This window comes from Lutra lutra, chromosome 17 (assembly GCF_902655055.1).
Source record: "Lutra lutra chromosome 17, mLutLut1.2, whole genome shotgun sequence".
Classification (NCBI taxonomy): Eukaryota; Metazoa; Chordata; class Mammalia; order Carnivora; family Mustelidae; genus Lutra; species Lutra lutra.
The window spans coordinates 53491459-53513074 of NC_062294.1; the positions used below are offsets into that span (position 1 = coordinate 53491459).

General features: G+C 55.8%; 2 protein-coding genes across 9 annotated transcripts in view; one reads left to right on the forward strand and one right to left on the reverse strand.

The window, feature by feature from the left end:
* The window catches only part of C17H19orf81 (chromosome 17 C19orf81 homolog), a 16773-nt gene extending 9643 nt beyond the window's left edge, over positions 1 to 7130 (forward strand). For all 4 annotated transcript variants that reach the window (XM_047711496.1, XM_047711495.1, XM_047711494.1 and 1 more), the window contains 4 exons: positions 4332 to 4404; positions 4507 to 4627; positions 5857 to 5996; positions 6763 to 7130. In XM_047711496.1, the coding sequence (XP_047567452.1) occupies positions 4332 to 4404; positions 4507 to 4627; positions 5857 to 5996; positions 6763 to 6958 (530 nt within the window). In that variant the 3' untranslated portion in view covers positions 6959 to 7130. The remainder of the gene's footprint in view (positions 1 to 4331; positions 4405 to 4506; positions 4628 to 5856; positions 5997 to 6762) is intronic.
* Positions 7074 to 21616, reverse strand: part of SHANK1 (SH3 and multiple ankyrin repeat domains 1) — a 55911-nt gene continuing 41368 nt past the window's right edge. For all 5 annotated transcript variants that reach the window (XM_047711485.1, XM_047711487.1, XM_047711486.1 and 2 more), the window contains 3 exons: positions 17153 to 17249; positions 12383 to 15506; positions 7074 to 10494 (listed from right to left, as the gene is read on the reverse strand). In XM_047711485.1, the coding sequence (XP_047567441.1) occupies positions 9780 to 10494; positions 12383 to 15506; positions 17153 to 17249 (3936 nt within the window). In that variant the 3' untranslated portion in view covers positions 7074 to 9779. The remainder of the gene's footprint in view (positions 10495 to 12382; positions 15507 to 17152; positions 17250 to 21616) is intronic.

Here is a 21616-nt window from a genome sequence, read left to right on the forward strand (position 1 = left end):
CTGTCCTCACATCTTATTGGCCAGCACTCAGTCACCCACCCACTCTTGACTCAACCCCTGGCAAAAAAGATTATCATGATTACTTTTGTCAGCAGTTCTCAACTCTGGTCCTCACATCAGGTGAAAGGATTAAAAAAAAAAAATCTATACCCACCCTCACCTCAGACCCAATTTAATCAGAATCTCTAGGATCTGGGTCCTTGCATCTATATTTTCTGAATGCTTGCCAAGTGATTGCGATGAACAGTAAGGGTTGGAAGGCACTGGTTTAAACTGGATGGGATACCTTTGAGGAAATGAGATTGGTGAGGGTTCCTTGAGTTGCATGAGCAAAGGATGGACCCTTCTCAAATGGGGGAAGAAGGATGGGACTGGCTGAGTGGGGATCCTTTCTTGGTGTCTGTTACAAGAGCCTCTGTGCCAGGTGCTATGCCAGCCATAGCAAATGACCTCATGGCAAAACGGACACCATTTCTGTCCTCAGATCTCTTTTATTTTTAGAAAAGATTTCATCTTTATTTATTTATTTGAGAGAGAGAGAAGCAGACTCCCCACTGAGCAGGGAGGCTCCATCCCAGGACCCTGGGATCACTACCCGAGCCAAAGACAGATGCTTAACCAACTGAGCCACCCAGGCGTCCCTGTCCTCAGGTTTCTTTTAGGGTCTCTGAAGACCTCTTTTGGTCATCTCTGCCCCACATAATCTCTAACCTAGACTGAGGCACCCATCTGATAAATATAGTTTATGTAGAGCTTCAGAAAAGTTGAGTGGAACTGAGTTGACTGGTTGGCCAGTTTTGTAGATCAGTATTTCAGTTTTGTGCCTGGCTTTGTGGTACTTCGGAACGAGAAACATTTTTAACTTACTAGGGTGCGAACTTTGACGTCAGCCATCAGAAAGCCCGTGGGTCCCCAGTGTTTTTGCCTATGGTGCCCGATTAGTGAAATGACCCAGCCTGTTCCCACACAGGGAGGGCAGACAGAGAGGGTGGACACCATCTCACAAATAATTAATAACCTACAAATGCAATAACCGTGCCTTAGTCTTGGGGCTGAAAGGAATTCTGAGAAGTTGTTGCAGATGACCATATTCTCTTTTGCTTAAAAACCTTAGTCCCTGGTGGTCCCTCTGCATAAACAACCTTTTCCCTGCCATTCCTTTTTTCTTTCTCTTCCTTCCTCCCTCCCTCTTCCTTCCTTCCTTCCTTCCTTCCTTCCTTCCTTCCTTCCTTCCTTCCTTCCTTCCTTTCTTTCTTTCTTTCTTTCTTTCTTTCTTTCTTTCTTTCTTTCTTTCTTCTTTGTTTCTCTCTCTCTCTCTTTTTTTCCTTTCAGTAGGCTCCATGACCTGAGCTGAGATCAAGAGTTGGACGCTCAACTGACTGAGCCACCCAGGCGACCCCTGCCATTTCTTTATTTGGCAAGCTCCTCCTTATTCCCTGGGTCTCCCTGTAGACATTACCTCCTCCAAGGAGCCTTCCCTGATTGCCCCTAGATTAGGCTTCGTCTTCACCTCATGACATCTCCACTGTATATTCTATCGTCCTTTACAGTGACTGCTTCCCTCACCAGACTGGGAGCTCCTGGTGAGCAGGGCAGTTGGTCTAGACAGAGTGGGGTAAGAGGCAGCAGACTGGGGAGATTGAGTACACAGAGTCTAGATCCAGATGCTTAGATTTTTATCCTGATTCTATCACTTAAGGCTGTGTCACCTTGGGCAAGTCCCGTGATCTCTCTATGCTTCTGTTTCATCATTTGTTAAATTGCACTATTTCAGCAAGCTGTCATGAGGATGCAATGGAAAACACTTTTGAAAGTGATTGGCTTTTTATTTTATTTTATTTTTAAAGTAAGCTCTACGCCCAGTGTGAGGCTTGAACTCACAATCCCGAGATCAAGAATTGGATGATCTACCAACTAAGCCAGCCAGGTGCCCCAAGGGTTTGACTTTTTAAAAGGGATTGTAGGGGTGCCTGGGTGGCTCAGTGGGTTAAAGCCTCTGCCCTTGGCTCAGGTCATGATCTCAGGGTCCTGGGATAGAGCCCTGCATTGGGCTCTCTGCTCAGCAGGGAGCCTGCTTCCCTTCCTCTCTCTCTGCCTGCCCCTCTGCCTGCTTGTGATCTCTGTCAAATAAATAAGTAAATCTTTAAAAAATAATAAAAGGGATTGTAAACCTATAGTTATTATTATCATTATGTGGACAGATGTGGGGAGGTTATTGTGTTGGAGAGATGTAGGGCAAGCCAGTATAGCTGGAAGAAAATGATTAGAGAGGTCAACAGGGGTCGCGACCACACACAGGGCAGGTACTTCTCGGAGGAGATCTTGTTAAAATGCAGATTCTGATTCCGTAGGTCTGGGAAATACCGTGTTTCTTTCTTTTTTGTTTCAATTTGTTTTCCAAGTTGCATACATAAAACAAAGAGATCGTAAATATATTTCAATCAGTTTTGACACATGCCTAGGTTCATCTCACCCAAAGCACTGTGAAACATAGACTATCCCCATTATACCAGTTCCCTCACATCCAAATGCTGTGTTTCAAACAAGGTACTGTTCCCCAGATCACACACCGAGGAGCGAGTCCCCACCTCAGGGAGGACTGTACCCTGAAGGCAAGAGGAAGCCACTGGTGGTTTGCAAGCATGGGGTGTTGCGATGGAGTGATCACCCCAGCTGCCCTGTGGAAACAGATGGGAGATGGGAGGATGGGGACGGGAGCAGGGGACTTACTATGGTACAAGCTCAGTCAAAGACCACCAGGATCATAGCTGTGACATAGCTGTGTGCTGGAGACAGGCTCTTGTGAGCCGATTGTTAAATTTTGCAAGCTGGTTGTTATAACTGTGGGGAGCATGGAATTGGTCATGGTGGGAGTACTGACAGAATGAAAACTGGCAAAGGCTACAGTGGGTGTGGTGTGTGCGCACGTGGGCACATGTAAGAGAGAGACAGAGACAGAGTGATATTAATTAGACATTTACCAGCACACCCCTAAGTTTACTGACTTGTACTGAAGGAGTCCGTAACACATGGAACGTCTTAGTAGGAGGGTGTTAGGGAGGACTTATTATTATGGGAGCTGCTGGGTTAGGTGACTTTGGGAGAATTCAGGGAAGCAGGCTTTGCTCTGGATCGGATGCTGGCAGGAAGTGGAGGCAAGGCTATGACGCAGGAGGGATGAATGGAGCGAACATTGTGGGTGGGGAAGAAGCAGCATCAGCTCTAAACCAAGAGGAGGATGTTTGGTCATTTCGTGGTTTGGACAGTGTTCATGTTGTGTGGTGCTGAGACATAACTCCGCTCTTATTTTTATCTTGGTCTATCATGGTCACAGAGTGGCCTTGGATGATGTGGGTGTTCTGTGAGATTGTTTATGTCCGACATAAACAGCCCTGGCTGTTGAGGGCTGCTTTCCTCTTTGTTCATTTGCTGTAACAAAGAGACACCCCCACACATGATGGCATGAAGAAGAGAGTGTATTTCTCTCATGTGACGGGAGGCAGGTGGTCTGGATTGGTGGGACATCTCAGCCCCATGAGATGACTCAGGGACCCAGATTCCCTCCATATTGTTGCTCTAGCACGGCTGAAGCTGGCTTGTTGCTACATCCATTCCAGTACAAGGGAAGGGGAAACAAGTCAAAGACAAGCAACCGACTTTTAAACAAATGACTCCAAAGTTTCACCCCTCACTCCCCTAACACAGTTGGTGAGAACTCCGTCACATGGCCACACACAGCTGCAAGGGATGCTGGGAACCCTTATATCTAGCCCGATGGCTGGTCAGACTCTAAGACTGTAGAGGAGGGGCAAAACGGGTTATGTGGGACAACTAGCAGTTGGCCATTAAGAGAGACCCTTTAGTCAATGGAGGAGTTGCCTAGAGCGGCTCAGATTTGGCAGCTGTTATCAGACTAGCTGCAATCAGGAGGCCGTTTCTGAGAGTGCTGGGAAAACCACACACTGGATTCAAAGGCTGGCGCCAGGCTGGGGTGACTGGAATAAAGCAAAATGCATGGCAAGCCCCTTCCTCTTCCTCCAGCCTCCGCGCGCGCGCGCGCGCGCGCCCCCTACAGGCAAAGCCTAGCAGGAACCCAGCTGTTGCTGGGGCAGAAACCGGGTGGCGGGGGAGTGGGGGGGGGGGTGGTAGAGTCCCTGCCCTGGGATCAGAGTGGGTGCAGAAGGGAGTTGCTTGGAGCTGAGAGGCAAGAGCTTAGTAGGTGGCATAATAACTATTCGGGGTGGCATAGACAACCCTTCGTGATGCCCATTTAGGCCAAAAAACGTCTGAGGAGTGCTCAGGACTGCTGACATTGAGTTCTTCATCCCCAGGAGCCCTCCTTGTGGACCTAGAGACCCCAGAGGAGACGCCAACCCGGAGCCTGGGCAGACCTGTCAAATCCTCGTGAGTGGTCCCTGGCCCCAATGCTTCTGATCTCAGCTCCTCCGAGTGCAATGTCAGCAACCCCTGACCTCGGAGGTCCCTGCCTGCTCCCTCTCTCCCCAGAAGGCAGTACCTGCGCCAGGTCATTGCAGAATACGAGGCGCTGGACCGAGAGCTCCCGTGCATCCGGAAGTTCCCCACACCCCCCGCTGCCCAGCCTCTCTGTCTGTGCATGGAGACCTCAGTGAGTGGCCTCGCCCCTGCCCCTGCCCCTGGGACCCCAGGCCCTGAGTTTCTTCTCAGTTTCACTGGGAGGATAGAAAGAGAACTGGCTCAGAAATGAGGTGGACAAGACTTAAATCTAGACTTGGCGGCTTACCAGCTGTGGGCTTGGCACCAGGTTTTAGGCTGCTAAAAATTGATTATGAATTTGTCAAGGGATCAATCATCATATTTATCACTGCTGATCCCAGAGAGGCAAAGAGAGGGGGAGGAAAAGGGGCAGAGAAGGGCAGAGATCAAAAGACGGAGAGCCGGGAGACTGAGGACACAGGGAGTCCTTTCAATCTGTCTACCGTGAAATTCTGTAAAGTTTTCAAATGTAGCAAAGACTCAAGATAAAGCCCCTGTTTTTGGAGATTCAGTGTCCAAATCTGTTGGTAATCCCTACTATCAGTCAGAGGAGGTATCTACTAGGTTCTTACTGGTAAATTAAAACCTTAATGGGATGCTTCCATGCACCAGGCACAGGACCCAGACGCACTCCCTCAGCCCATCTGTGTGACTTTAGCCCAACAGAGATTGTTGTCCTTGTCTTCCTGTGGCTCTGAACAAAAGAACCCGCCTCCCCCACACATACACCCACAGCTTGCTTTCCTGGAGATGACCAGTTTCATGATTTCATCCTAGTTCATCAGCAATTTTATATGCTATGACCATAGTATATCACCTTCAACATGGTAATCTCATGCTGAAAATGTGGTTAGTGGTCAGTGTAATGGCGAGAAGTCACAACCCCTATGATCCCTATTATTATTATTATTATTATTTTACAATGGAATATTCCTTAAAATGCTAATAGGAACATAAAAGGAAAAGTGTACAACCTTAATCCTTGCAGGATCTTTGAGAGTTGCTAATAGCCTGCCATCCAGCCCAGGTTGCTGGAAAAGTTTTTGGTAAAGTTGGCCAAATTGGTAAATCATTTAAGCCACCTGTTCATTGGCAAATCGGCTCCTTGAGAATTGCTTTTTGGAGAATGACCTAGAAGGACAGGTAGATGCTTTTCTACCTCAGAGATACCTGTGCTCCCCTCTTTGACTACAGCGACGGGCTCCTGAGATGGAGTGTGAGTCTTGCCTCGCAAGTGCCACCTGAGATTCTGGCAGGTCCTGCAAGTGGGTCTAAGGTAGGGGCTTAGGAACCTGGACTGAACCTGACTGTCTCGTGCTGACGTTCTCTTGACTCCTCCAGCCAGAGGAGGACCTTACCCACCTAGAGGTGCTGGAGGCTCTGGAGGCCGAGTTACCCGGCGCCATGGAGAGCGGGCGCGTGAGCAGCATCCGCTTTGAAAATATGAATGTCATCTGTGGAACTGCGGGGCGCCGGGACAGGTGAGCCTGCGGTCGCGAAGGAACGAGAGAGGCGTGGCAGGAGTGGGAGTGAGAGGTGTGGCCTACTGAGGGCGGTGGGGAGGGGCCAAGGCGCTGAGTGGGCGGGGCCGGGAAGGGAAGACTGTGTGGTCTGGAGAAGGGCCTGATGGGTGCAAGGACGGGACGGTGGGGCTGAGAGTGAAGTGAAGCGGGAAGGGGCTAGAGCCGAGAGTGAGAGCGGTGAAGGGGGAGGGCCAGGTGAGATCTGAGAGAAGGCGGGACCTGGAGTGAGGAAATGGACGTTGAGTGACCCGGACAGGTAACACCGAGGTGTGGGGTCGGAGCCTGGACCCATCACATTGAGGGAGTGGAGACCGGGAGAGATCTAGAGGGTCAGAGGCCTGGAGTGTCTAGCTGGGGGCGAGGCCAGGAGAAACCTAAATCTGGGGACAGGCCTGAGAGACACACTGAAGGGGGCCCGGCCCTGGAACGGCGGTTTGAAGAGATGGAGTCTCGACAGACCACAATTGGGGGACAGGACCAGGCTGAGAGAAGACGGGACCTAGAATGACCCGCGTAAGGGTCGAAGTACGGGTTGACTTCGGCGAGACGGCAGGGCTGCTGAGGGGTTTAGGGACAGCGCGACGAGCTGAGCAACCGCAGTGGGTAAACGAACGGGGAGGGACCAGGCAGGGACCCTCCGACAATCAAAGGAGGGGCTGGGACCACCAGCGATTCCTTTCGGTCTCCGCCCCGTCCCTGTCCCCTTGGCCCCGCCCCCTCGCAGGTGGCTCATCACGGTCACTGACTTCCAGACTCGCTCGCGTCTGCTGCGCTCCGGCATCCGCCTCCGCGGGAACGCACACCCGCTGGTGCGCCACGACGAGCTGCTGCTGGCAGATTACCGCCTGCACCTGCGCCGCTCCCTTGTCCGGTGGCGCATGCTCGAGGCTCTAGGGGCGGAGCCGACCGAGGAAGACTAACATTTAGAGGGCGGGCCCCGGCTGCGCATGCACACCGCCCCGCGGGCTCGGGCGACCCACCCGGAACCCCCGAGGGAAGGGGGCGTTGCCTCCCCAGGAAGGAGGCGGGGCCGGCTCGAGGGGGTGGATACTGTGAGTTTAATTATAAAGAATGACCTGGTACAAAAGCCATTTCTCTCTGCAAAATCTTGGTGGGGAGTCAGGGGGAGGGAGGTGATGGGGGGTAGGGATGAACCCCCATAATATAATCCCGCCTCCCTCATCTTCCCCCAGTCCCTGCAAATGGACGCCTGGGTCCCAATCCCTTGAATGATGAATTGAGGCTCGCGAGAGGGAAGACCCGGGCGCCGGGGCTTTCAATCCATGCCCATCCGTCTCAGCGAGAACCAGACGTCCTCATCCGCCCCCCTCCTCTTTTCTCCCACCCCCCCTTGGAAGACAATTCTCGGGCTTTTATTTCAGGTTTTTTTTTTTTTCTGGATTTTTTTTTGTGTGTGTTCTAGGTTGTTTTTTTTTTTTTTTGTATTTTCTTTTGTTATTGTTCCTCTTTTTGCTTTATCCTCTCCGCCCCGCGCTGCCCCCATCCAGTCCCTTCCCCCTCCCCCCCCCCCGACCTCCTCCCCCCCCACCCCCTACACCCTCCCCAACCCCGCGGCACCCATCCAAAATGAACAAGCCCTTGATAGACGGGTGCCGCGCAGGCCCCCTGCGGGCGGGGGGCAACCGACAAGGGGGAGGGGGCGGGTAGGGGCCCAGCATGACCTCTGCCCCCTCCTTGCTACCCCTCCCCCCTCCCACGACCCTCCCACAAGGTTCCCCGCAGATCCCTGACGTGGTGAGGGGAGAGGGCTGCAAGCACCCTCCCCCCCCATGGACGGAGCGCCCCCCCCTCGGGGGTAGGGGGCAGCAGAGAGGGAATGGGCTTGGGGAAAGGAGGGGGAGCTCCCTTCTTTGGCAGCTGAACATGGGGGGGACCTGAGGGCGATGCCCTCCCCCCTTTACCCACAGTAGTAGAGGGGGCTTCCCAGGGGGAAGGGGTGGCTTAAAATTCCCAAGCCCCAGGAATAAAGGAAGTGGGGAAGCGTGCAGGAAGGGAACAGCCATGCTGGAGGGAGGAGGAGTTCCTTGGAGAAAAGGAAAGGTTTGGAGGGGGAAGGATCTTCGTGCAAAATGGATGGAGAGATGGTCTAGGAAGAGTGAGAGGACGGGGGATGTGCAAGAGGTCACAGACTGGAGCAGGGAGAAGAGGAAGCTTGGAGGCACGGTGAGCAAGAGGGGAGTGTGCATAGGGTCTTCTCTTGCCAGGAGAAAGGAGTATCCAAGAGGTGAGAAAACAGGCAGGGTAAGAATGTCCGGAAGAGGTGTTCCTCCACAGGCACAAAACAAGGATGCTAGGAAAAGAAACGACAGTACAGCCCAAGAGTGTGCGGAAGGAGACAAGTGTGCAAAAGGAGAGAGATGGTTGAGTTCCCCCCAGGGAGACTGAAACAGTGCGGGAGCCAACAGGAACAAGGAGAGATTCAAGAATGAGTGTGCAGCAAAGCCACGGTGTGCAGAAGCATTAGAGAAGGAACGTGGCTTCAAGACAGCGGCGGAAGAGCTGGGGAGGACAAGTGCGCAAGAGTTGAGTGTGCGAGAAAGCTCACAAAAGAGCTGAGAATGAAGCAGGATCCAGATCTGGAAAAGAAGTGTGCACAGGAGTGGGAACCTGGCAAAGAGGAAGGGAATGAGAGAGAAGCAGTTCCTGGGAGGCAGGTGTGCAAGATGTGGGAGATGTGATGGTGTGAGGAGGGGAGGGGCAGGGAAGGGCATGGGAGTGTCACCGTGAGAGGGAGAGGCATGGAGAGTCAGAACGTGGGGCTTTGAGAACGAGAAGGGGAAATGCTTAAAGACGAGGGGCACAAGCGTGTCAGGAGCCGTGCATGAGACAGTAAGTGCACAAGGACTGAGTCAAGGCAGGTGTGCTCCACAGAATAAATACGTGTGCACAGAGTTTGTGAGTGGGTAGGGAAAAGGGTGTCCCAAGTGTGTCTGCAGCAAGGGTTTAGAGATTTTCAGGAGTGAGGTGTGTAAAGGAAGGTACCAAGGGAAGAGTACGCAGGCAAGACTTTGAGACAGGAAGGGTATGGAGCGTGGAAGAAGAAATGCAATGTGTGCTAGGGAAACGGGGTGTTTGAGCGCTGAGAGGGCCTCACGAGCCAGAAGCGAAGGCGGAGTGTGCAAGACAGCGAGAGGGCAAATTTGTGCAAAATTGTAGCCCAGGGAGAGGAGAGGCAAGCAGGCGTGCAAAGGAGCGTGCAAGAGGCCGGGGCGGTGTGTGTGTGTGGCGGGGGGAAGCGGCGGCTGCTGTATGTGCTGGGGAGAGGGGAAGGTGGGGAGAGCCCGGGGGCCTGGAGAGGGGGGGAAGGGTTGTTAGAGGGGCGGCAGGTGGTGGAATCTGAGGGCACCCCCTTCCCCTGTGGCCGGGGACAACCCGCATCCAATCAGGCTCAGGGCTGACCCTCTATGGCTCTGTCTGTTCCCCCCTCCCCAGAACCGACCCTTCCCTCCTCCTCCATCCCCCTCTGTGATTTCCTCCATCACCCCCCCTTTGCTCCCTGCTGCACACACAGTCTTGTGTCGGCTGCCCCCTCCTGTGAGGTGCAAATGTCTGGCTGGGATCAGGCCACCTGGTGACCTCCGGCCTTGGGAGAGGAGGGCAGGGCGCAGTTCTAGCAGAGTCCCTGGCCCAGGGGGAGAGAATGACAGGTCAGGGGTCAGAGGTCAAGAGGCCAGTAGGCCCAGGGGTTCTGTGGACGGGCTGGTCCGTCCAGGCCAGCCATCACCTCTCCAGGAAAAATTTGAGAGCCCGGTCGATGTTCATGCGGTGGCCCACCCTGGTCACACCCAGATCGACGTAATCCTCCTTGGTCAAGGCAGGCAGATGGGAGCCATCGATCTCGTGGTCCAGGAACTGCGCCCGGTGCTCAGCCAACCCCAGCCACTCGAGCCAATCAGCCACATCGAACTTGGTCCAGAACCCCAGAGGTTTGGCGCCGAAGGGCTTGTCCGGGGGCAGCGAAAGCAGGCGGGTTGGTGAGAGGGAGCGGGAGGCCCCTGACAAGGCCCCGCCAAGCCCCCCAGACATCCCGGGGTGTGGTGGCACAAAGACAGGGGCGAAAGGATCAGCTGAACCTCCTGCCCCTCCAGTTGGGGAGCTGCGGATGTCAAAGAGGCCCGGATACAGGGGTCCGGAAGGCAGGATGGGCAGGGACGAGGGCCTGGGCGCAGGGCTGACCTTGTGCTCCGAGGCGGGCAGCAGTGAGGGGCTGGGGGCCCGGCGGAGCAGAGGAGGCCGCATCTCGAACTCCACGCCCTGGAGGTGGCGGGTGGACGTGGAGGAGGAGGCTGAGGGTGAGGTGGCCCCCGACGCTGCAGCAGCTGAAGGGGGGACCCCGCTTCCTGTGGGGAGTGGCGGCAGAGGTGGTTTGGGCCAGTTCTGAAACAGGCTGCTGACAGGTTTGGAGAGGAGCGAGGACTGGGAGTCTTCAGAGAGTCTGGAAGGTGACAAAGGGGCAAGGGGGGAGGAAGGGGGTTTGGGGGGCAATGGCGGGGGTGAGAAAGAGGCAGAGGTTGAGACGTAGGGAGAGAAGAGACACAGGAGCGGGGGTAGAGAAGTGGAGGAGAGAGATGGGAAGAGATAGAAGGAGCGAGGGGGTGAGACAGATGTCAGGACAGAAATGAAGGGAGAGAAGAACGAGAGGACAGGGAGAGGGTGACAGTCAAGAGAGATGAAAGAAAAAGAGACATTAAGTGATAATAATAATAATCGCCACCACTTACTGATGCTCACGTGTGCCAGGCATTGTTCTAAGTGCTTTACATATCGCATCTCAGTGTATACCCCATGACAGCCCTGATGCAGGTTACTATTATTATCAGCAGCACAGAGAGGTTAAGTAACTTGCCTAAGGACACACAGCCAGGAAGTGGCAGAGCCCAGTTATATGGCACCAAAGTCTGAGCTCTTAACCACTACTCTATACTGCCTATCGGGTTATGGCCAGTCACAGCAGAGTGGAAGACAGGGAGACGGTGAGAGAGGAACAAAAAGAGGGTGAGCGTTCAGGGCAGAGAGATGGAAGGGGATAGGGGACAGAGAGAGAGAGAGAGAGAGAGAGAGAGGGAGAGAGATGAGGAGAGGGAGATGAAAGAGAGAAGAAACAAGGGGAGAAAAAGGTTCCCCTCATCCCTTTAGCTCCTTCAGAACAGTCCTGCCTCAGGACCTTTGAGCGGGCTGTTACCTTGGCTTAGCTCACTTCCTCCATGTAGCCATGGGATCTGCTCCCTCCCTTCCTTCAGCTTCTGCTCATCTTGCTGGTTTATGGCGAGGCATTTTCTGACCATCCCCATCCCTGCCTCATTAGACTATGAGCTCTGTGAGGGCAGGGCCTTGCCTGTCCTGTCCTGTATGGTGTCCCTGTCACTCGGCAGGGCACCCAGTGCACAGTAGGTGCTAAAGCAATAGCGGTGCATCTCGCCTACATTAAGCATCCTCTCCTCCACCCAGAATACTTAGAAATAATCAGCCGGTTGCCCTAAGATCTCAAAGGCTTGAGAAAACCACATTCAGACATCACCATAAGGACATCAGACCCTCAGAGTTAGAGTGAGCTCTGCAGAAGGCCAAGGGCAAGGGGATTAAGAGACCTCTCCTCACTCTCTCCGTGTGCCTGAATCAGAAATGTGACTCTGCTTGCCCTAAGACTAGAAGGTCTTGAATGAGCTCGAACTTTGTGGCAATCCTGGCTAAGCTAGCTGCTTTAGGAAACTTCTTCACTATCCTGTATTTTTCCTTCTACACTTGCTGGGCCTTGGTAAGAGGCCCCTCCCCTCCCCCAACTCCTGTTACAACAGAAGCCCACATTTAATCCTCTCGAAATCCCTTTCGGTGGGTCCAATGCTGTCCACCTTCTACAGAGAGGTGGGTTCCTTTGCCTGAGGTCTCCCAGTTAGAAGTCCTGGGCTGAGACCAAAGCCCAAGAGGCTGGGCTCCAGGCCCACACACCAAACCACTACGCCCTAGAGCCTCTTAATCTTGAGCCACACCGGGTTCAAGGACTTGATTTCAGGGACTGTCAGAGATGACAACCCACCAAGGAAACAGACATCGGCAAGTTGTGCTCCAATCTCCTTTGTTGATAACTTTTTTGTTCATCATGGGATGTAAGTTGTCATGGTGATGGGAAGAGACCACAAAAGCTACTGAGCTAAAGCATTTGGGAAAGCATGCTTCTGAGGACCGACTCCTGCAAGCCAGCCCCGTTTCTGTTTTCTTTTTACCACCTGGGACCCTCCAAGGATGCAACTATGGGGTGGGTGGACTCTGGTACCCACAGCATTGGCCCCTGTGGCCTCCGTCACCACCCACCCACCCCGGCTCACCTCTGCCGCTGCAGGGAAGAGGTCCTCTCAGGGACGTAGCTGGATCCCCCGTGGTGACTGTCCCCGCTTCCCCCGCTGCCTCCCCGGGCCCAGGGCAGGGCGCCACCAGCTGCCGAGGAGCCCCCAAATTGTTGAAGCTTGGAGCTGAGTTCACTGATGATGCTGGCTTTTACTGTGGCCAAGGCTGAGGCCTGAGGCTGGGCCAGGGGCCCGGGCAGGGGTGGTGGCGGTGGGCCCGGGCCCTCCTCCCAGGGTAGCAGCTTCCGAGGCAAAGAGGAGGCTGATGGCAAGGGCACTGGTGGGCCTTCCGGCTCTATCGCTACTGGACCCCCAGCCATACCCGCCGTTGAGGGTCCCGTGCAACCGCTCAGGGCCAGCAGCCCATCTGTTCCAGCCCCCGTCACAGAGACAGTGGGGCTGGTGGGAGTGACAGGGTCCCGGAGTCCCCCACTGGGGCCAGGCCTCAGGCCTCCACTGGTCCCCAGAGCCCGGCCCCGGAGCTTAGAAGGAGTCATGAGCTGCGGGGGATATGGTGGGCCAGGAGTCCCACTCCCCCCGAAGGCCTGGCCGTCCAGGTAGGCCACGTATGTGTCCAGAAGCTCTGGCCCACTGGCCACACTGGCCCCACCGCCTCCACCACCGCCTCCAGCGGGGCCACCGCCTTCCGCAGAAAGGCTGCTCAGTGTGGACGCGCTGCTGATGGTCTCCAACGGGTGGTCGCTGCTGCTCCGACTGTCTACCTCCTCGATTCCAGAATCTGTGCCTGGTGGTGGGTCTGGGCCAGGCTGTGGCGCTGGGGGAGCAGGGGCAGCTGGGGCCGGTGGGCCTGGCGGAGGGGGGTCCCCGGGAGCCACGGGGGCCCCCTGGGTCAGTGTGGCCACCTCACTGTCATAGGAAGTCAGGCTGGATGCCGTGGAGTCCAGGGTGGGAGGTGCAGCGGCGACAGCAGGTGGTGGCACTGGGGGCAATGGGGTGGTTGGGGCGGGTGGGTCCGGCAGCGGATGGGGGGGCCCGGGTGTGAGGGGCGACTCTGGCTTCTCGAAGCTGTTGGAGAACTCCAGAGGCGGAGGCAGCGGTTCCACAAAGAGGAATTCGCCATCTTCCACATCCACCGAGGGAGCAGGGGGCGGCAAGACCAGCAGGGGAAGCCCGTTCTCTTCAGTGCCCCGCGGGGAGGTCGGCGAGGGCGGTACGGACCGGCGCGGGCTGGGCGGTGGAACCCCCGGCCCGTCTTCCGAGGGGGGTCCCCTTCCCCCCGCCCCGCTGGCTCTGGGCTGGCAGTTCTCAAGGAACCGCACGTGCAGGGGCAGCCGCTCCGGCTCCTCAGGGGCTCCCGACCTCCACGCCTTGCTCACCGCGGGGTGCGGGGGCGGGGGCTCTGGCCCCAGCTGCAGGAGGAGGGGCCCGACCCCGGGAGCTGTGGGGGGCAAGCGGTGCAGCAAGGAGCGTCGGGCAGCTGGAGGGCTGGCCGGAAGGGACTTCTCCTGACTGCCCAGCCCTGCACGGTACCCCAGCTCCCGGCGGGCGGGGTCCGGTGGTGAGGCCCCCCAGAGACGCAGCACCGGCTCATGGTGGGCGTGGGGCGAGTGGTGGTGTGGGGTGGGCGGCGGGGCCTCATAGCGGGGCGATGGGGGCCTTGGAGGGGGCTGGGGGGGCCCACCACCCTCCGAGGACTCCTTCAGCGCCCGCTCTCGGGCAGCCAGGGCCAGTCCGAGAGGGGAGGCGGGGTCCAGGGCCTTGCCGGTCAGCGGGTGGACCAGGGGCCGGGGCGGCAGGAAGCTGGTGAAGGCGCTGCTGCCCCCACTGCCCGCGTAGGCGCGGCTGCCGGCCGCGTAAGCCCCGTAGCCACCGCCGCTCCCCGCGCCCGCAGACTCCAGCCGCAGATAGGGCTCGGCGGAGAACATGCCTTCATCGATGGACTTCGAGTGGCGCAGCCGGGGACCCGGGGGCGCCCCTGGGCCCAGCCCGCTGTCGCCGCCATCCTCGTCCCCCGCGTCGGTGGAGAGGAAGAGCGTGGACCGCCGGCGGGCTTCGTTCTGCCAGCCCCCTTCCCTCCGGGCCGCCCCCACCAGGGCCGCCCCGAACTGGCTGGTGAAATCCAGGGTGGCCGGGCCGCTGGGCGAGGTGGGGGTGGGCACGGGCGAGGGGGACGGCGGCACCGGCGACATGGCCGGGGCGGGGCTCGGCGCCGAGGAGCCTCCCGCGCTGCCGCTGCCGCCGCCGCCGCCGCCCCCCGCAGCCTCGGGCTGGGTTGGGGGCTCGGCCTCGGTGCTGCTGCCCTGGCTGCTGCGGCCGCTGCTACTGGTGGACGGAGCCTTGATGATGATGGTGGGGATGGGGATGGAGTTCTTCTCCGAGGGGGCGGCCGCGGCGGGCGGCGGCTGCGGGGACGCCGGAGACGTGGGCGAGGCGGCGGCAGGGAGGCCGCCTCCCTTCTGAGGCTCGCCTTCGACTTTGGTCTGCTTGACCAGGGGCCCCTTGCGCCCGCGGCCGGAGCGGGCTGGCACGTACATGGCCGCGCTGGCCGCCCGGGGGGGCAGCTGGAAGTAGCGCAGGGCCGGGGCCTGGGAGGAGCTGATGCCTCCGCCCCCGCTGCCGTGGTGCGACGGGGACGGAGCCCCCGGGGTGGGGCTGGGCCCGCCGCCCCTCCAGCCGCGCAGGCTGGGCTGGGGCCCCAGAGCCAGTCGGGGTGGGGGGTCGTCGGGGGAGCCGCCCGTCTCCATCTCGGGAGGATGAGGGGGGTGGGCGTGGTGGTGGTGAGGCTGGGGGGGCGGGGCGTGATGGTGGTGGTGGTGGGGCGGGTGGTGGTGGGCGGGGGGCAGGGGTCCGCTGTGGTACAGGCTTTTCTCACGGCTCCCTATACGCGTGTCGGGAGGGGTGGGTCCATCAAAGGATGCGGGGGAAGAGGACGGGAGGGGGCCACCCGAACTGGGGTTGAAGGGCCCTCCCCTGGGGGATGGAGTGAGGCGGCCGGAGGAGGAGGGGGCTGGAGGTGTGCTGTAGGGGGGCTCGGGTGGGGACGTGGTGGGCGGTGGGGGGATGTCCTCCGAGCCAGGCACAGACAGGCTGCGGCTGAACTTCATGGCTGGGGGTGCTAGGTACGGTCTATCATCTTCTGCAGCCCCTGGGGAAGATACAGTGGATCCAGGAGTGGGGGGAGGGGGTCTCCCTCCTCCCCTATACCATAGTAGTACAATATTAATGCAACAACAACAATAATATGACGCCACTGAGTATCTACTAAGAACCTCACACGAACTAGTCCAGAGTTCCCCAGCTGTGGTAAATCGGCTTGATGTCACAGGCTGTGCGTTGCACAAAGCAACCGGCAGGGGGAGCAAGGGGAGGCGGGGCGATATTCAGCTGCACTTCCTCCTCAAGCCAGAAGGGGGCGCCGTTTTCTAATTCCCGCAAAGACACAGCCTATGCTAGTGGTGGCTTCGGGGGAAGCAAAAATGGCTGGAGCCCGGGACAGATGCCATGTTTAGGTGCATAGTCACAGATTTCTCTTCATGCATACGCGGAAATAAAATGTAATTAGCACATAAAGCCTGTGCTTTCACAGACGGAGCTAGTTAGGATGAGGCTAACGTTTACGAGAGAGATCCAATTTATGGGTAAGCAATGCTGGGTGGCTTTACAGGTAGTTGAGGTGAGATAAAGGAGATACAGGTAGACCTCACAGATGCAAGACTCACTGGTAGACTCTGGACGCTGGAAGTGGAAGAAAAGCTAGACCCAGTCACAAAAGGACTTGGAGTGGATGGGAAGAACGAAGTCTTCTGCCTACTTATCACTGTTAGGGCTCAGTCTTTGACCCTCTTCTCTCCTCTGACTACTGTCTCTCCTTTGGCAATCTCAAGCGACATGCTGCTTCATTCACTAGGTCTCTGCTGAAGATGCCCACATCTGTCCTGGGACTCAGTCCTCTCCCCTGAGCTCCAGGCTCCTATATCCAAATGCCATATCCATTTAATTGGATGTCTCACTGGCATCTGAAACTTAGCAGGCCCCCAGTTGTGCTCCTGATCTCCTCCCACCCCATAGTCTCCCCCTTCTGAACAAACAGTGGATCAGTCCTACCTCAGGACCTGTGTCTTGGCTGTTCTCACTCCTTGTAATACCTTACCGCCATATATCCACATCGCTCTCCCCCTTCATTTCCACGTTTTGGCTCATATCTGCCTCCCAGGACTCATCTTCCTTAATCTACTTCCCACCCCACTAGAACTTACCACTGCCAACATACTATATAATTGTCTTGTTTCTTATCATTATAATCTATTGTCTGTCTTCCCCTGCTGGAAGGCAAGCTCCATGAGGGCAGGACCCTTTCCTCTGTTTTGTTCACTGACATATCCCCAGCAGTCTAGGACGTAGGGTGGATACCCAGTAAACATTTGCAGAATGCATCCACGCATGAACGAAGTCAGGTATAAGAGAGAAGAAAGTAGGTAGTGGGGGTTCCGACTCCTGCATCCAGGCAGGAATAATAACATGCTCATTTTCTAGATGCAGAACCCAAGGCCCAGAGAGGTGCATCTACTTGCCACAGGCCACACAGCTAGGAGGGACAAGAGCCAGAATTCAGATCCAGATTTGCCCAAAAACAAAGCCTGAGCTCTCTGCCCAGCTGGATGGAACTGTTGTCATATACGGAAGTAGAAAAGAACATTTCAAAGTCCCTTCGTTCCTCCTGTAAACTGTCATCCTCCCAGCCTCCCCCTCCCCTTCTAGCATCCAATATACCCACCCTTCCAGGTGACATACCAATAGATTTTTGCCGGAGCATAAGCCCAGGTCCTGGAGGCAGGTAAGAAGGACGTTCATAACTTGGCTGTGAGCGGTGGTGCGGATCGAAGCTTGACTTTAGAGTGGCAGTCAGAGAAAAAAGACAACAGAGAAAGATCAGTCTGGGCATGAAGATTCATAGCTTCACCACACAGCCGGCCTCCAAGCCTGCTCCAAGCCTCTGCAGGAAGGGTGAAAGGCACGGAGGAGGCAAAAGGGAATTCTGGAAGAGGGAAAGGTGTCTGAGTTTGGGCAGTGGGGAGAACGAAAGGGAAAGAAAGCAGATTCTCAGCAGCCCTGTTTGCTCTGCTTCCCATACCGAACACTAATCTGGGTCTTTTCTCCATTCTTGCTGTCAACCCCCAGGTCCAAGTCCCCAGCATTGCCTGGCTTGCTGGCTGCCCTAGCCTCTTCCCCTGTCCCCCTACCCCTTTCTTACTCTGCCACGTAAGAGTCAGAGGGATCTTTCAGAAAGAAGTCCAGGTCATGCAATTGCCCTGCTTAAAATCCCACAGGAGCATCCTGCATCACCAGTCAGGAGGGGATTAGAATTCCCAACTCTAGTCTGGAGTTGTGGTCTGTGGTAGACACTGCTGATACACACAACATCCCCCTGGCTGGGACGCTGTGACCATCCCCAGCTGCTGAGAGTGTCACCGGCCTGGGCTCTTGGCTGCCCCCGGGGTTTAAAGAGTCCGCCTCCTCCAAAGGAGCTGATGGGCCCAAGCAGTTATGTCCCCCTACTTCTTCTTCTTCTTTTTTTAAGATCTTATTTATTTATTTCAGAAAGAGAGAGTGTGTGTGTGCACTAGTGGGGGAGAGGGGCAGAGAGAGAAGCAGGCTCCTGGCTGAGCAGGGAGCCCAATGCAGGACTCCATCTCAGGACCCTGGGATCCTGACCTAAGCCAAAGGCAGACGCTTAACCGACTGGGCCACCCTGGCACCCCATGTCCCCCTACTTCTGGGAGCAGCCTGCAGCCAAGGACCAACTGACAGGGAGATCCAAGGCAGAATTAAGTCTGTGGTGTAATTCAAACTCTCCCAGGGATCAGGCAGAAAGGGACTCCAGCAGGGGCCACATTTGCTGGGCTCTCACAGCCCACCCTGCCCCCCTCACTCCCTTATAATTCTCCCCTTACAGTACTGTCAGAGCAGGAATCCCCATCTCAGGCTCTGCCTATAGGAAACGCAGGTGCCCAGTACAGTCCAGCCCCGCATACATTTCCTACCTGCTCACCCTGACTCCATCGTGTCCACCAGTCCTGCCCCAGTGCCCCAAGGTCCATCCCTGTTTTAGAGCACCCATAAGTCCTGCATTTGCTTTCTGCAATGTTTTCTCCTCCTCATCACACATTCCTTTCCATCTTTCTGTCCTCTACACAAATGTCCCTCCCAGTCACTGTCTACTGCACTTCCCTGCACTGTTTCCTTAGGACACTCATCTCCATCTGAGACACCTTGTTTATGTGCTTCCTTCCTGACTCCCTGCCCAGAATTCGGCTCCCTGACAGCACCAGAGGTATGGTATCTCCGGCCCATGACACCTGCAGGCAAAATATTTCCATTTCCTTTAAAATCAGAGCGGGGAACATGAATAGGATCCAGTCTGGATGATAATACTCATCTTTGCACCAACACAGCCATAAAATACAGATTTTTAAACTTGTTTTTGAGGGAGGGGCTTAGGAAGGCAAAAGTGCCAAAGTCCCATGGAATCCTAACAGCCTGCTGGACGGTAGCGACGCTGCTGCTCTCTTTCACTGCTGGGTCCCCAGTCTCCAACCAGGACCCGATATTCTATAAGCTTGCGTCAGATGAATAGTAACGAAAGGAGAAGGAACCGGCATCAGCAACGGACTCCAGTGCTTCTGCCAGATGACCTCATGTGTTACTCTTCTCTGTCTTTGGGGCCCGAAGTACAGGGAAAGGAAACCCTAATTCAGATGAAGTCCCCACCTTACTGCCCTCACCTCCCATCACGCTCTCTCAACTTCCTGTGCTGTTTCTCACCTCAGGGCCTCCACATACACTGTTCCCTCTGCCTGGAACATCCTTTCCCCCTGCTCTGCTTGGGAAGATTTGTCTTCTTACCCCCACTCCGGTCTGGCTTCTCCCTTCCTCTAGACCTACGCTGCCCAATACAACCACCCCCACCCTTTCAGATGTAAATTTTAATAAATTAAGATAAAGTAAAATGAAAAATTCCCTTCCTCTGTTTTTGCTGATCACATTTCAAGGGTTCAGTCGCCACACATTCCTGCAACACAGGAACTCTACTGGACAAGACAGAGCTGCTCTAGACCACATAGGACGCACCTGTCCTAACCTCTCCCTATACTCACCCCCCTGGATTGAGACTGCCCATCTCTGCGTTTGTCTCATTCATTCATTCCACAGATATTTACTGAGCGCCTGGGTCATCCCAGGGACTGTTCCAGATGCTGCAAATGCAGCCATCAACAAAACAGACAAAGTCCCCCTGGCTACATGGAGAGCAGACAAAATAAATTAGTAACATAACGGGGTCGGGCAGAGGGAAGGGAGGGAGGAGGAGGATTTCAACAGGGCCATCAAGGAAGGCCTTTCTGTGAAGATTGAATCTGAGCAATTTCCGGAAGAAGGGAGCCATGCATATTCCCGGGGTGGGGGGGGTGGGGGGGAGCTGCCAGGCAGAGGGACCAGCAATTGTCTATGTCCTGAGGTGGGAGTGAGTGTGGTGTGCTCAAGGAACACTCAGGAAGCCGATGTGTCTCGAGCAGGTGAGTGGGGGCGCTGAGGGGTGAGAGATGAGGACAGACATCTGGTAGAAAGGTGATAATGGGTGGAGTCTGTTAGTTTCAGATATCTCCTCCCTGGAGAGGCTTCCGCCTGTTACTCTGCTCTGTAACTCCCTCCAATTAACCTAGTGTAGACTTATTATAATTATTTGCTTCTTGTTCATGGTCTGTCTTCCTGGGCATGGATCTCACACAGTTCCCATTCTACTCTTCCTTGGTAAGAAAAAAACCATCTCTTTTGGCACCTATTGGAACTACATTTCCCAGGATCCTGTGCAGCTGCATGTGTAGGTAGGCTGGGATGCGTAAGTGCAAGCATATGTGTGTTACTTTGGGGAAGTCTCCTCAGAGGTAACCCAAGAAGCAACAATGCGCCCTCCTTTGCCTTTCTGCCTTGACACTCTTCCTTGTTCCTGCTACCTGGAATGCTGGTGGCACAGCTAGAACTCCAGCCATCTTGGACTAGGAGGTGACCCTGCGGTTGGAAAGAAGGCTAGGATGGTGGAGCTGAATGTGAGAGGGGTCCTGGGTCTTCATGACCATGGCGGCTGCCATACCCACCTACTCCAGACTTCGTTAACATGACAGAGCTACAAGACTCTTCTGGTTCAAGCCACTGTTATTTGGAGGTTTTTTACATATGGAAGAACCCAATTCTGCAAAATCCAACTCTTGTCCAGGAATTTAAATTCCCTAACGGGAGTGGCTTTACTCGATTCGCTCTTCCAACCCCAGCAGGTCCAGCGCATCAAGGTGCTCAGTAAATATGTGCAGAAGAAGTCCAGACTGAGGAGGGCGAGCAAGGGGATAATAGGGACGTGGGAAGGAAGGTGAGGGAAGCATCTAGTAGAGGAATGGGAGTGGGGATGGGTGGGGGAGCAGAGTGATGGGGGAGGGTTCCGAATGACAGGGGAGGAATCAAGGGGCAGGGGAGGGGGGTCTCTGAATGAAGAGAGTGCACAGTGAAGGGAGAGGCGTCAGATTGGCGTGTTGCCAGAAGACATTCTAAGTGGAAGAGGAGGGATTAAATGATGGGTTAACTTGACATAAAAGGGTCAGAGTGGCAGTGGAGATGTCAGGCTGATGGAGAAGCCATAAAAGCGTCTGAGGAGGCGTTGGACTGCCTGCCTGAGGGGCACACTGACTCAAGGTGGGACAGGCTGACCTCCATCCAGGAAAGGGGAGCGTCCTCTCCGGCGCAGGGGGCAGCGAATCAGAGTGCCCGGGTGCGCATGACATCACCGGCTGCTGGCAGACTCCTCCCCAGCAAGTCAGCCAGAGGTCCGCCCTCCTCCGGTGCCACCTCGTGCACCGGTTGTGGGTCTGATGCCTCAAGGGCAGAGTGTGTGCCCTGGTGCTGTGCACAGCCTGGAGGCTGAAGACAGGCTGAGAAATGCGCGCCAGGGAGACAGCCCCTGAAAGGGGTGATGGGGGAGACAGCGGAGGGGGAGACAGGCAGAGAGACAGAGGTAGACAAAGACAGAGATGGGGGTTCAGAGCAGGGGAGACAGGAGGGGAAATGAGACAGTGAGGGGAAGAAAGAGGGCACCAACAAAGCAGGAAGAGAGGCAGTCCTGAGAGGCCTTGGTGGGGGGGCGGTGGGCAGGGCTGCTCCAGGAGGGTCAGGCATGCAAACAGGAGGGAAAGAGACAGACAATGTGATCAA